At 33.7% G+C, this 16,604-nt stretch overlaps 1 protein-coding gene across 3 annotated transcripts; it reads right to left on the reverse strand.

Annotated features, from left to right (window-relative positions):
• Positions 1-748: 748 nt before the first annotated feature.
• LOC129004835 (vacuolar protein sorting-associated protein 26B-like) lies at positions 749-14,252 on the reverse strand. 3 transcript variants are annotated; one of them, XR_008491768.1, is made up of 8 exons: positions 14,083-14,252; positions 8,473-8,616; positions 6,486-6,718; positions 5,715-5,879; positions 5,225-5,331; positions 4,197-4,408; positions 2,522-2,773; positions 749-1,832 (listed from the first exon to the last, which is right to left on the reverse strand). XR_008491768.1 is itself a non-coding variant. In XM_054433488.1 (7 exons), exons 1-7 carry the CDS (start codon positions 14,083-14,085, stop codon positions 2,576-2,578), a joined length of 1,062 nt encoding a protein of 353 aa, XP_054289463.1. In that variant the 5' UTR covers positions 14,086-14,252; the 3' UTR covers positions 749-2,575. The 3 variants fall into 3 exon arrangements, 1 of the variants encoding a protein (XP_054289463.1); XR_008491767.1 differs by having other exon boundaries at positions 2,509-2,773; XM_054433488.1 differs by having other exon boundaries at positions 749-2,773.
• Between the last annotated feature and the right edge of the window lie 2,352 nt (positions 14,253-16,604).

A 16,604-nucleotide genomic window follows, 5' to 3' on the forward strand; every position in this document is an offset into this window, starting at 1 on the left:
AAATTCCTTTAAATATGAATACTCATAAGGTTAACATGGGAAACTGCAGAGCCACTGGGACGGAGCCCGAAAGGATTTTTGAAATAAGAATATGCCTATATGTTAATCGGGAATGTGAGCTATAATCATGCCAAATTTCAGCCCAATCCGACCAGTATTTTTCGCGTTTACTTGTCACAAACATACATACATCCAAACTTTCTCATTTATAATATTAGTAGGATGAATTCAAACAGATTGAGTTTTTGGCCTCTGGGGACATCAAAACAAAAATGTTAATTGATCCTGGTCTAAAAAAAAAATGCTCCAGGTAAAATGAAAAACTTGGGGCGCATGCAATAGTCAATAAAGGTTCAATAGGTGAATATAATTGATTAGAAGATGATTTGATTAGAATTGATTAGAAGATAATAAGTGAAGATAACTTATAATAAATTAGCATGTGCCCCACGTTTTTCGTTTTAAATCTTTCAAGTCTTTCCACATATTTATAAATTACTTTTTACTTTTTAGTGCATTTAAAAACATGGTTTTTTTTAAGAATTTTTATTTATAAATTATTTTTGCCTATTTGAATTTATAAAGGGATTCTGCACATCTACAGGAAAACACATTTTTAACAGTATGCATAGATTTTCCTGTAGAAAATGATTTTATATATTATATTTAAAGACCTTACGTGTTTACATGTTTGTTTACCTCTAAAATTAGGGATTCTGACAAGGACAAAAAAGTAAATGGAACAAAATGTTACAAAGAAATATAATCTGTCATCAATACACGGTAATTTTGAATCTACAATGAGACAGATCAGTAGATTAAAGTTGAATACAATACAGTATGTACAATATTATACACTGACCTTAAACCTTAACTGGTTGATGGTGTCTTCTGAATTGTGACAAAAAACCTTGAAACTTACATAAAACTTTCAATGTACAATAAATATGTAATATCTAACTATAATACATCATCTTTAACAAGGAATGCATATATTGATCTAACATTGACGTAAAATAAGATGCATTAGCAACTAAATATGAATAACATTTAAAATAAATGTACAATAGGTGAAGTAAAATGAAATGCGATGTAATTGGGTAATAGTGTTTTTTGATTAAAACAGAAAATGTAAAAAAAATGTTCTAAAAACACATTTTTGGATTGAGAAGAGAACTAAACTGTTTTATTTTCTTTAAAAAATGTATAGAAAAATAATCTTATATGGTTAGGCCTGCTTGAGTTTAATCAATATTTAAACTTGATATGAGATTCTCTAAAATATGAAATAGTGTAATCTGTATTTTAGCTACGTACAAATATTGATTTAAATGATTGGTAATAGTATTAATACACATTTATGACATTATTTTAACAGCTCCTGTTCCAAACTATGGCATTCTCTTAGTCTTATGGTTATAACTAAGATATATGAGCAAACATATACATATGGTACAACACGGCGAAACATAATTTTATTCTTAGTATAAAATACAATGTATGTATATAGCTGAAATCAAAACAGGTATCTTTTGACACCTTTAGTAAATAAATATTTCACTGATCAACATGTTTAGAACATCAACTCGAATATACACATAATATTTCTCAAATCTAAAATACAATAAAATAATTTAACAGACTATTATTGTAATATACTCTTATAAACAAGGCTTTTTCGACAGTGAGTTATACCTTAACAACAAAATATTACAGTGATATCAATATTAACAATACACTTACACTACGACCCCCCGCATGTGTGTGCGTTACACTGAGTCCGCCTTCATCACAGTCAGTTGCTCTTGTCTCTCACAATCTATATGGCCAGCCTGCGACGTCATACGCTAAATTTAAATACATGTTTTCCTTAATTAGGATTTTGGTATTGTTATAATAAGTCTTTACCACCCGAAGTTGGTTAATCGACTTTCCGTGTCATATGCCTGTACATCATAGCATACAGGCTCAATAAGCCGTGGTTGAGGTTGGTGTGTGGGGACTCTAGTCCCCCAGCCACCCTCACAGCATACAGGCAAGGTACTTGAAAGATATTTTCTACCTAAATTTGACTGAATTTTCTGATTGGTTTAATGTATTATTATTTCTTAGTCACAATGCCACTGGTCACTTAATAGAGGAGTACCTATTGCTTCATATTGTTGTATTTTACAGTTTATATTTTTTATAGTTTATAGGTCTATTTTACAGCTGTATAGTAAAATTTAATTTTATAAAAATTCAAATTAGAGTAACTATAAAATTAACTTAGAACCTGTTAACAGTTTAAAAAGGTATAATTTCTTTTAAACTGCATTTTAAAGGGTAAATGTTTTAAAATGGAAAACAAAAATTATCATTCAGGTTTAAATCTTCACCAATTTCACAACTTAATCAATTATTGATACCATACTCTTTGTTCAAGGAAAGAACCAACAATAGGTTTGAAAGGTGTAAACTTGAACACTTGTGTAAAACAAAAATCAGGACTTAATACTTTGTCCTTACATTAGACACATACAGGCAGACTCTCAGGGGTTCCTGACTAGAGGGGGGCGGCGCGGGAAGCTGGGGGCTATTCCTCTTGCGAGGGCGGAGGAGTCTCATCTTCCCTCTTCATGTCTTCCACTGGCGCAGACGATGGTGGGTGCTGCACAATGGGCTCCGAGGCGCGAGGTCCACCCTCCCCCGACACCAGGTGTGAAGGGACGTGGGGCGACGGGCCATGCCCCGCTTTGTACGCCTTCTCACCTTTCCGCCACAGGGTTATTTCCTGCATTAGAAGGAAAATTGGTTAACTTGTGTACATTATTACATTTAATATCTAGTGACTAAGTGGAGTTAACGTATCCTATGACATCACATCAGTCAACAAATGTATTTCTATGGAAACAATTTACATCTATCTATCTATATATTAATAGGCAAGCATGTTTCTTTAAAACCTTTTTTCTCAGCTCGTGTGCAATCACAAGGAAAATCTACGCATACTGTTGGGAAGATATTTGCCTGTAGATGTGCAAAATCCCTTTATAAATTAAAATAGGCTCAAAAATAAGCACAAAAAATGAGTTTAAAATTTGAAAAAATTAACATGGATCTTATGGGTTGCCATGCTGGTGGCAAAATAACAATGAAATATAAACAGAAAATCAAAACAAATGGAAGAAACTCCAATCACGTCATGTTTTATTTACAGTGTGGGGGGTGAAAATAGAGAAGTCTGTACATTACATATTTTTGGTTGAGTTTCGACCACTGGACGATCTCTAGTACTTATTTAATCTGAAATTAATCTTCAAGAATAACTGGTGATATTGGAATGAATGAAAATTTGAACTCACCAATATTTTTAGAATTTTTAATTTTATGAGGCCTTTTGCCAGCTATGCTGGTATCATCAGACACATCACAAAACTGAAGGATATGTTTTTTATGTGAAGACTTTGAAAAGATGGAAGTTTATAGAACCATGATGTACGCTTCATTGACACAATGAGATGTTTCTCAGAGCAAGCTGGAACAAGGCCTCATAAAATTAAAAATTCAAAAAATATTGGTGAGGTTTTTATTTCAAATTTATAAATGAAATTAAATTTAGATGCAGTTGTTTACATACAAAATGTATGCTGCTAAAATTTTGCAGTAAAGACTTGTGGAACCTCATGTGATCAGAGAGAGTTCTGATGAGTGTTATCAAATAGATAATTTCTGATGAATACTGACAGAGTTTGTCCATTGGTTGATCCCCATCGCTCCAATCAGTAATCTTGCAGAGGACAACTACTAAGCAACCAAATCAAGACTTTGAAAAGATGGAAGTTTATAGAACCATGATGTATACACTTCGTTGACACAATGAGATGTTTCTCAGAGCAAGCAGCATTGAGAAAATTGAAAATTCCAAAGGAGTTGTTATTGCAAAATGTGTGGGGAACCAGAAGATAAGTGCTCAGGAGAAAATGGTCACATACCATGGAGAAGGTGATGGATTATCGAGAACTTCAAGTGGAAGAAACTGAAGACATTAACAACCGAATTCTTCTAACTGGGGAAAACTTTTAGCAAGGAAAAACAGCAACTTTTGGGAATGTGGAGGAAGAAGATTGATTTAAGACATAATTATTAATATGTAGCCCATTTGATTGTATCATAATCTAACAAGTTGTCATTGATCAACACTGTTAATACTGCACCTGTTGTTTGAAGTAACGACGGTCCTCTTCATCCATTAGCACCAGGTTGAGGAAGTATTTGACGGAGAACTTCTTGTTGATGTCCCTCATGGTGGGGGTGAGGTCGTAGCCAGCTAGGAACACTCGGATAGGGATGCTCTCCCCTCGAACTGGCGCACCGTCCATGATCTCGTACTTGGCGATGGTCTCGTTTTCTGTGAAGGTGTGTGGCCCTGCAATTGGAATGAATCAGTTTTTGGCCATCCCAAAAATAATACACCTCGTGAGTCTAAAGTGACCTTTTTGACATAAGCTTTAGTTAAGTGACCATAACAAAGACAGGGTCACAAATCGATAAGACATTTGACCTGTATAATGAACAATTTTTTTTCACAGTGCACTATTCCTCAAGATAACTAATTTACAGAACATAAATTGTGTACATTGTTCATTTATCTTAATAAATTAGCTACCAATATGGGTTTCTTTGGGGTTTACTATTATATTTAGCCTAAACAGCAGTTACTATTAATTACTTTGATTTAACATGTGTTACTTGCCAAAATAATAATAATAACTTTACATTAAAGTTACTGACATCTTTTAGTGAATTTCCCATATAGGGAATAAGCTATTTCTGTTTCTATCTGTCTAAATTTCATCCGAATCAGCATACATATGTTTAGTATTTTTATATCCATTACTTAATTTTACTTCTTTTGAAATTTTCAATTTCATTTTGTTTGTACGTTTTGCTCAGTGAGGAAACTATTTCAGAGTTCAATTTAGCTCAACCATCTGAGGGTACTAGAGTGGTTATAAGGCTCGTCTAAAAGCCATAAAATGTTTTTATCCATAAATCAGAATAGAAGACTTTTTAGTGTTATTAAATGAAAACCAGAAACGTTAAACTTGCTGATACAAATACCTATTCTAAGTTTTATATGCCAAGCATCATCATCAACTTTTGTAGGTCTACCTCCTGGTTCGCCTTAAAATATACAACATGCTTGAAAATATGTTAAGTACTGGATAGTTATAATTTATACCTGACCCTGTAGTTTCTCTCTTAATTATGGCGATTTCCATGTGCTTGATCTTGATTCGAACCAGTAGGAAATAAATTTTACCTACTATAACATCTTTCAAGTGATATCTGAAACAAAGGACACAATGTGTTAGAGAATTTATAAAAGGAATAAACATTTTGGGAAAACAGGAAAAGTTATATAAGTGAACCTCCTGAAGAATATAAACTATAATCAAGCATTAGAAACATTTTGATGACAGCCTTGTTGATTACCTACTTGGGTGGTATTAGCTAGCATATAAAACATACTTACCAGATATTAATATAAATTTATTGTTGTTCAACGTTAACTCAATATTTTTATTTAAATCCAATTTTCATACAAACTATGTATTGATCAGGTTGGCATGGGTTTTAATAAAATTACGAGTTTTAGCTGAGTTAGTCTTTGATGACGAAGGATGCTTCTAATAATATAAAGTAAAATGGATTTTACTTGGTTTTCTTACTTGCACTTGTTGTACTCGAATTCAATGTGTAAACAGTCTTCAATTCCTACTTCCATTTTGATGCTGTTGTTCATATCGGGATACGATGACAGAGTATGAACAACCAAATCCAGTTCTTTTACAATATCGGAAATCCGTCTTACAACTGTCACCCTCAACAAGTATCTGTAAATTAATTTAAACATTAACTCTTTATACTGTCCTAGAAGACTACACATGTAGTTGCACAAAGCATTCAACTGTGAACTGTTACATCAAACATCAAATTAACGAAAAGCAACGTTCCACATCAATGTATTAGGCTACACCTTTCATTTTACTACAGTTCAATGGAAAACTGAAAAAAATAAATTAGGTTTAGGTAACCCACAAGGGTAAAACTTTTTGAGAACGCATAACCTTCAAACCCAAAAACATGTTTAGTAGACTGATTAGTAATACCAAATTTTACTAATGGATATATTCTTAAAAATTAATTTTAGAAAAAGTATTTCAAAAGATTTGTAGGTAAAGGATAATCTGGAGCTTATGTTAATTGTTAACCAAATTTATGCCTCACTTAAATGTCCTGTGTCGCCTTACCAATAATATAATTAACACGCAAGGTTTGTTAAAACAAACTGTAATATTTTACGATTATCGGTTAAGAGGGTGTCTACTGTAACACTTTGAATCTACTATGTGTTAATGAGGTCTATAAATAAACTGCTTCAGTCAAAAGAGGTATCTAGCCTTAATTATCAATAACTAAACAATTGAATGGTTACCTACCTTAATCGGACATTGGAACCTGTGTAAGACTCAAACGGTTTTTCTACATTCAGAAACTCAAAGTTATATGTAGTGTTTTGGAAAAGCTCTCCTGGCCGGGCAAGCTCTTTAACCAACGACGTAAACTCATGGTGGTTGCCTCTGTCGTAGTAGAGCTCTATTTGTCCGATAAATTCAATTTTGATTCCTTGATGTTCTAATTTGCTTCCTGGCTTCTTTAGAGAGATATTAACCTGCAATATAAAGATGGCATGGTATTCAATCCATGCATTCATATTTTAAAAAGTAGGCTGGTGCCTACTTTAGTTAAATATAGTTAGGTACTACATAGGGATGGACGAGATTGGATTTTTAGTTCGAGACGAGATTTTTTATTTCTCATAAAATTTCGAGACGAGATCGAGACGGGATTTCCCTTCTCATACACAACGGGAAATGCACGTTCAAAATTTTTACCTGATTTTGTAACATTGTTAGATGACTGTTTAAATACAAAAATAATGATAATAGGCAAGAATATTTACAATCTTTTATTAAAAAACATCAGCATAACATTTTTTTATTAATCACGCCTAACTTATTAAAAATGCCTACGATTAAGAAACATAGTGATATCAGTTAGGATAGAGTTCAACTTATCCTAAAATAAAATAAATCATAAAATAAAAGCAATATTAATTTTTATAAAATAGTTACTTGTTTTGACTTTTTATAGTAATAAAACATTCCTCACACTGCTTACACTTAACAAAACTTCTCAAATGAAGTACTTCTCACTTAAAGTAATATTATTAAAATAATTAAAGTAATATTTATATTTAAAGAATTAATTGAATAAGAACGCCTTCGCAAAGGAAACGCAACTACAACACGCTCCTGTATTGCGGGTATTGCATTGACTTTCTGCAGGCGTTTTAATTTTTTTTTTCTTTTTTCCTCGTCTCGATGAAAATCTCGGCCAAAAAGAAATCTCGTCTCGTGTAACGAGATTTAAAATTTCCCGAAATTTCAAGACTTGACCATCCCTAGTACTACAGTTAGGAGTCAAGAAAATATTTACAGTAAAATAATGTTTGCCCATTGTCACCCTTTTGTTCCTAGATCTGTTTCTTTCGGACTATAATTGGTTTATTTAACACATTCACTGCGGCTGCAAGATGGCCAGCTGCTGCCGGGAGCGTGGACAGCTAATGAGCTGCGTGGATGAGTGCACAAAATGTTGAAATTTAGTTTCATCCAATAGGAGAGACATACTAAAGCATGTACTGTGTCCCAGTTGTTGTGGACGTAATTTTCCAAAAACCAAATAGATAACAGCACTAAACAAAACTGCTAGCCGGCCCTCAATTCCCTGCCAAATGGAGGGAAAAAGCAGGGGCGAAGTACCCGGATACACCATCAAAACATACCGCAAAAAGGGATAACAATTTTAAGGTTAGGTTCCTTCCACGACCGTACATTCAGTATTGTTATTCTATTTCATGTCATGAAATGCCTAATACGACAATGTCAACAAAATGAATATGAATATTGGCGGTAACCTTGACCAACGTGAAACTGAAAACCACTACCCTAACATGTACGCTAAGGCACAATATGCGTTTCATTCTCTCTCAATAGCTAGACGAAATATAATTGAATTACAGTGTCCATGACAAATGTCTCCAATCGGAGGCATGCACACGTGGGCGGGGATGCTGATGTCTCAAATCGGAGACAGGCCGCAGTGAATGTGTTAAGCGCAACTGTATGACTCACATATGTGTGTCACACCACTTTAGGTATTTAATACTTAAATTTTATAAGGGGTTGGCAGTCGCTTTTAACCTTGAATTTGCCCATCTACATGGGCCTCAAACTTGAGTTTGAAACCTATTAAGCAAATCAAGGGGTGGGCCATTTCAGTACAAGATTAAACTTGACTGATATACAGTAAATAGTTCCTCGATAATTTGGACCTCAATAATCCAGGAAAAACTAAATTTACCTTTCCAGATACACTCTCGCCATCATAATACAGCAAGTGCCTTTCCTTCTTTCCATCTTCAGTCTTGATATCAGCCTGTTTTCTTGTGTCTGCACCATCTAGCACAATGTTGATCTCAGCACTCTGGCCAAATCCAAAGAAACTCTGCAAACACAACACAATTTAGGATAAAAAATATAAATTAATTAAAAACTTTGTTGTCAATAAATAACTAAGTTACTTAGAAAAACTAAGATTTAAAAACAATAAAAACATTTAAAAGAGTAAAACTAAGTTACCGGTACCTATATATGGGCAACTTGTTTGTAAGGACTGACCATACTGCCACTGTTTTGAAAAACCCATCAGCTAAAGTAAGTCTTACTGTCACAATTATCTGAGGAGCTCAAGGGTCTAAAGGGCTATTCAAGGTAATTTTAGGCCTAAGTATTTCTTTTTTATTTTGGGCCAGAAAACAATACGGCATATAAATAACGTTATTAAGCCTAAAAAATGTTTCTGTTTGGTAAAGTAGGCCTTAAGCAATTAAGGAGTTATTTGATAAAACTAATGACTTACTTGTACATTATTATACATAAAATTAATAGGCATATTAATAACTAATTAATTATTAACCCTCCAAAAGTCCATAGTTTAGGCCTTAATGTCCACCTATTTTTGGCCCCTTTGCAAGGTTTTATTAAAACGGATCTGAGAAGCTTAAAACAATTTTAATTCTAATGTTCTATATACCATTTTGTTTGGAAAATCATGGGCTTCAATATTATATATAAAACATAAGGAACATTTTTTCAAAAAAAAATTTTTAGGTAAAAAAAAATATAATTTCGAAAATTTTCAAAAAAAAAATAAGTTCGCGCTCAATGAAATTGTATAAATTATAGGCCTATAAATATTTGAAAATAGCCACTTTGTTCTAAATTTAATGAGGATTACAAATATATAATCATATAGCGAGGTAAGTTATCAAATAAATAAGTTATGAGCGAAAAACAGATTTCAGTACATAGCGTTTAGCTAAGAATGCATAGCCTAACCATAGCTAGGAATCTGGCTGATAATTTACATCAATATCACTACCTACTTCTTCAGGATCATCAACCAGCACTTCAAAACCACTTAAATCTTCTTATAATGCACCACGTATATCACTACTTTTGATTTTTAACACTAAAACAATGATAAACATAATAAAACACATCAGTCATCGGTCCGAGGTTAAGTAACCTGTTTACTAATATGCACGTCAGCTGTCTGCTAACAATTACGATCGGCTCAGAGAACAAACAGCGCTTAGAGACAGACCTTTAGAAAGCTTAGAATCTAATGAAAAGAACGATACCTAACTCGATCCAGTTCAATCCGATTCAGTCAGTCATAGAGCCTTCGCCGTAAACGATGTTTGTGCGTCTTAAACTAGACGCGTGACCCTACACAAAGTGTGTTGTGCGTCTATTTTTTGACGCGTGACCCTCGGAGGGTTATTTATTAATTACATAAATTAATAATTAATAGGTACATTGCAAGTTTTTTTTTGTGAATTTTTCATTTAGGGAATAGGCTAAGCTATTGTACCACAGGTCTTATAGTAGCCTAAGATATGGACCCGGAACCGATTTACTTTTTGAAGTACTTACTAGGCTTACAAGAAGAGACCAAAAACACAATCTGTTTGAATACTTCATATAGGCCTATTTATACTACTATATATATATATATATGTGTTTGTTAGCACGATAACTCAAGCAAAAATCATCTGATTTTTATGAAACTTGGTCCCTAACCGTTTTTAAGAAAAATAAACCTAGTATATTTATTCAAACGAGTTTGCAAACCAGCATGATCGGACCATGGGAATGGAAATACGGTACTTCTTTTATACATTTTATGAATTTTAACAAAAACAAACAATAACCAAAACTCATGGATATGATTAAAAAGTTACCACCGCATAGGGTTTGAAATTGTACAGTTTCTTCTATTTTTAAGTTGGTCGTACAAATTTAGATTAGGATATAACTAAAATAAGTTAAGGATTAAAAAGACAGCTTTAAGTTAACTATTAATTTTTTTTTCGGTGCTTTACTGTTAAAGGGAACATTTTTATTATTATTGGTGATTTTTTTCCCCGGATATATAGTAGAACCTCTCAAATCCAAACCCCGCCATAATCCGAACGCCTCTTTGCATACCTCACAGTACAGTAGTTCTTTATTGTATACTGTAGGTATTTACTGGTACACGCACTGTAATTGTTTCTATTGTAATGTACAAAACTGTTTATTCACTATGTTTACTCTGTATTAAATATAAACAGTGTAGCCTATTTTACTTGACAAGTTAAAGCATTTTTCACTTTTCCCGTAACAATTGTACGATCCATTTTGCCACATTTTAGCTATTGTAATGTAAAAACAACAATATGTTCTGTAATCCGAACTATTCAATAAAACCGAACTACCCCTAGTCCCAATTAGTTCGGATTAAAGAGGTTCTACTGTATAGCTTTAACATTTTTGATTTCCTTAACGATCCATAACTACTAACTCCATATACTCCATATATACCGAGTTTCCTTCTGTTTTAATATCTTTAAACACATTTAAATTACAAAAAGAAAACTGATCTCATTTAGCCAAAAATAATATACCTAGGCTAGCCTTTATGGATTAAGAAATGAAACTTCTAAGCTAAGTTAAACTAATATCACATAACTAACCAAGCTTGCTCAACCATTTCAACATTCCTTGATAACAGAAAAGACATGTGGGGAGTATAGGCCTCAAACAAAATTTTGAAATATTACAGCAAGTTTGGTTGGTTAGGTTAAGTTAATTTGGAACAATTTCATTTCAATATAATATTTTTTTTATTGTTTGTTGAGATTGAACAATATTTAGCTAGTTATCATAGTTTTCAGCTGATATGTTTCAATTCGTTAAGTTAATAAGTTATAAATAAAAGTTATTGGATCAAAAAATAAAATATCTAGCCTACTATATAAGTTATCGACAAAAAATCATCGATAATAATGAATGTTCCCTTTAACTCTTTCAGTGCTATGCAATGATATAAGTTAAGTTATCGTTGTGCATATTTTTCCCATTTAATGCTATGGAACAATAACTTATACGCGTCAAATCCCAAAAGTGCAAAGCGACGATATATCATGCCGACCTGACTTTCGATTGTTTGAGTTTAAAATCTCCAATATCAGTTGACATAAGACATTTATTGATCTTTAGGCAAAATTACATGCAATCGATCTTGTCATGGACGCTTGAAATGCACAACACAGTCATAACTTAAGTAGGCTACAATAGTAAAACATGCTACACTAAAGCAAACATAAAAAAAAGTGATCAATCTAGCCTACAAAATTAAATAAGAGTGGCTATATTTTATGAGAGTTGACTAGGTTATTCTTTAGAAACAGCAATGATTCCTTTCCATTACTCACACGATCGAAGCACAATATAAGTTATCATTCCTTATTACTTTTGAGATGAAACATTTTTATTTCTACAATTTTGTATAAAACCATCTTTAAGTACCGGTACCCGTAGGCCTATATACAATTTTTTAACCCTAGCAGTGGCCAACGAGCGTAATACGCTCATTCACCGTGACGCCTAGAATGGCCACCAGCGTAAAACGCTATTATTAACCAAAATTTTTTTAACGGTGAAAAAACCACTTATAATAAACTCTGATGTGAACAATATATATATATACCATTCAAAATATCACATTCTGAACTTTCATATTATTATACAAACAAACCCTGTAGCAGGTATATAACAATGTCACGACAATTAGTAATCAAATGAATTTTTGGCGCGGCACGACTTTTGCAGCTGACACTTGGGAACTGTCAAAACACAAATTGTTTGGCATTACCCTGCTCGGGTAATTTTCGTTTTGGGATGATGCGGATGTTGCCACTGGATAGCCATTAATTTTATCTTCATTGTGGTATTGATACAGTAGAGTCCCACAAACTCGGCACTCGATAACCCGGCAGTCTGGATAACTCGGCCATCACCTGGCTCAGAAAATTTGTGATTTTTTAGTTAAATATGTAGGTATGTACAGTATACATTTTTTTATTTCCTAAGGCACCAAGGACTTGTTTCACTATATCTGATGACTTAATACTGACTTGTAATATAAATATAAATAAAAAAGGCGGTTGAAAAGCTTCAAAACTGTATTGTTAAGCCTAGTTCCCGATAACCCGGCATTTCACAAACTCGGCACCCTTTCAGTCCACATTACGCCGAGTTTGCGGGACTCTACTGTATTTAGTCTCCTAGGTCATTTTTCAATCTGATTGTTGGAAACAAAAGGTCATTTCATTGAGTTGAAGCAATGCCATGTGTATTTCTAAACCCCTAAGTTCCAACCTTTGAAAAATCTTAATATAAAGAGGGGCATCTCTGGTGAGTCGCCGGGGCCTCATAGATTCTAAATACATTAACTTAAGACCCTGTTCTTAGTGTTTTTAGCGAATTTCCCTCATAAGTTAAGTTAGGGAATAAGCTAACTTATTTATCTAACTTATATATCATATGGTTAAGTTAAATTTAATGTACCTAATGATAATAACTTATTGAAATCATAATCTATAAGCTCTGCTGCAATAGTGTCCCCACAACTTTTTCAACAATGGCAAAATAAGTTACAGTAACAAAGATTTGTCTAAACTTAAGTGAGTTTAATTTGGAAAAGGCTGGCATACACAGTGATAATATTTAAATCATATTTCAGTAGAATTTGAAGAACAAGAACTAAGTTAGCTTAGGAAGGTTAAGTTACTAAGTTTTGCCAAACTTAGGCTACTTCAAGGCAATAAGTACCTAACTTAACTTACCGTAGCAAGGTGTTAGCCTACATATACTCATCCCTAGGTGGAAAGTTTTATAATGTTCTATTAGGTTATTTTATTAGTTTTAATTTGACACAATCTTCTCCGACATTGTCGGTCACCGCAGTATTCAAGTAAGTATTCAAATAATACTAAAAGTAATTTACTTAAGGGTGGAATTTGAAAACTACTCAATAGGCTACAACAAATAAATTAGGTTCAGTTTTTTAAGTCCTAGGCACGGGCCTGGGATTGTTTTTCACATTAAGTTACTTCAGGCTAGACCTAGGTGTTGCAGTAATATCACCTAGATAAAATCCATTGGTGATTTGGTAGGATTTGAACGCAGGACCTCAGGGACCGAAGTCTCACGCTCAAACCACTAGACAAGCTCGCTCCCCCCATTACATTGGGAATAAGTAAAGGGGTCATCATACTTAACCCTATATGAGCGATCAAAATTTGGCAGTTCTAGCAGATATCAGGGAACTTTGGCCTAGGTCCTAGTTACTATGACACACAAATCCAAAAATATTTATGCTTATTTGTGCCTCGTATGGTTTCGACCATGGACATCTCACTGTTTTATTAATCTTAAGATTGTTTTTCCAAATAATAACTAGGCCTACATAGGCTAGTATGGCAAAGATATTCACAAATGTGTAAGTTAGCTTAATCAATTCACTTCACAGACGACTTGGTAAAAGTTTGTGTTCATATTTAGGTGGTATTATCTGACTTACCATAGTGAAAAAGTTTTATTGGATCTACGGCGATTGAAAATAACCAAAATTATAAATAAGGTAGAACAAATAACATTGCACTACACAAGAACTAGATAAATTTTAAATCAATCAGGTAATAACACTGAAGTTATTTATTGAGAGGCTAACAACTCCATCCCAGTTTGTTACGTCACGCCACACTTCCACGGTAGATGTCTGATCTCAGCCTTATAAATAGTTATAACTTAGACAAACAAAAGTTTGTGTACTATATAAGACACAAAAACGGTCACAATATATAACAATTGACTATTAGAATTATAGTCAAAGATATTAAACACTACTTTGCATATTTTGTATATAAATTCGTCCTCAAAAATGTTTATTTAGGAACTAAGATATATGTTTAACATTATAACACTTTTTTTCTCTTCTAGCATGAAATTTTGGGCCACCGGAATTTTATCCCCCTGGAATTTTACCCCCTGGACAAAGCTGACGTCACTATGACCTAAGGGAGTATGTTTTATCTATGCTATGACGTAGTAACCTGAGTGGCCAAAAGTTTTTTCGCGGCCGGAATTTACCCTCGCGGATTTGGAAGTCTAATGAAAATAGTCAGAGCGTGATTAATTAGATTAGCGATAAAAACCGGAATTTTAACCCCTGTCCTATATACAGTGTAACTAGCTTCACAGAAAACATTTGCCAGCGTTTAGACAACTGAAGATGTACTTTTATCCCCGGATTTTTACCCCCCGGAATTTTACCCACAGATTTTTACCCCCCGGTATTTCACCCCCTGGCCGATTTTAGAAATTGAATGATTGATTTTATTATTTCTGTTTTTAATTAGTTGTTAACATTTCATTATATAGTAGCCTATCTTAATTTATTTATTTTGTAATCTCAACTTAGTTTAACTTTTTAATGCTATTGAACATCACAGAATCCAATTGCTTAGTTGTACCAGCTGTTAAGATTCTTTAATTCCATTTTAATATGAGTACTCATAAGGTTAACATGGTAAACTCCATAGCCACTGGGGCGGAGCCCTTTTGAGGGATCTGCACCAAACTTCACACAAACCATTCATGAATAATGCTTAATAATGCCTGAAAGTTTCATTACAATCTGTCGAGCTGTTTCGGAGTCCATAAAAGACAAACAAACATACATATTGGATTTTATAGATATACTAGCTGAACCCGGCAGACGTTGTCTTGCCTTTGACTATTTATAAATTTAAGTACCGTAAGGTTTAATTGTCTTATTGTATATGAAGTGCTTATAACTAAATTAAAATACGTACGACAACTAATGAAACACATATAGTACAAAGGATAACCAATTCTTTATTATTGCTCTTATATTAATGCTAGGTTATGCTAGCTTAATTATTAATGGTTATTTTAATTCATTCATGGTTATTAATGACAGTATTTTCAAGATGATCTCGTTCGCATGGCTCAATCACGTCCTGGTTGAAGTTCGTTCGCTACGCTCACTCACCTTTAAGTTGGAGCTCGTTCGCTACGCTCACTCACCTTTAGGTTGGAGCTCGTTCGCTGCGCTCACTTGCCTTCAGGTTAGCTCGTTCACTACGCTAACTCGCCTCCAGGTTGAAGTTCGTTCGCTATGCTCACTCACCTTTTGGTTGCAAATTAGTTGTTGTCCTAAATGTAAAAGAAATAATAGTGCTGCACCCTGTTGGTAATCTTTGTAACTTTAATGCTATTGAACAGAACCAACTTGTTTAATTGAAACAGCTGTTAAGATTCATTAATTCCATTTCTCATAAGGTTAACATGGGAAACTCCAGAGCCACTGGGGCGGAGCTGATTGGGCGGATCACGAAATTGATGGTGTATAAACCTATTCCATGACATTCTACACGTATATGTACCAAGTTTCGTGGCAATCGGTACAGCGGTGTCTGAGTTTATCACTGCAATATATATATATATACAAACATTCTCTTTTATACTTATAGATTATTATTATCGAGTGTGTTTTATCTATAGTAATAATCCTAAACAGATCATATCAGTTCATATCCTTCAACCATGAATCATATCAGTATATTTTACAATGCCTACTCTTGAAATACACAACAAAATACTCAACTTGTAAACATATTTATATTTTAATTAAATTCTTAAATTTCATTCATGCTCATATTTTTAAAATTCGTATTAGGCCCATTTAAAACAATCATATTAATCCGAAGTAAATCAAATATTACAATAATTTTCTAATACAAAAGAGACATGTAGAATGGCACCGACGAGTCTAAGTATCATATTCAAAGTCCCGGGCAATGGACGCACAACCTGACGTCTACAGTGAACTGCTGATCGATGTGGCAGCCATAATCACAGCATTGAGCACCAAAGGGATGATGGACACCGTAGGCGGGGTTAATTAGAATCTGGAAAAAGGAAGGGACATGAGTAGCAAGATGGCATGAGTCTGGAAGAAGATTTGCGAGGCTAGGACGGGGTCGGATCGAGTAGGCCCCACTTAATATGTCCAGGATT

The sequence above is a fragment of the Macrosteles quadrilineatus genome, unplaced genomic scaffold (genome assembly GCF_028750875.1).
Source record: "Macrosteles quadrilineatus isolate MER2022 unplaced genomic scaffold, UCM_ALF_1.0 Scaffold_11__1_contigs__length_5352618, whole genome shotgun sequence".
Taxonomy (NCBI): Eukaryota; Metazoa; Arthropoda; class Insecta; order Hemiptera; family Cicadellidae; genus Macrosteles; species Macrosteles quadrilineatus.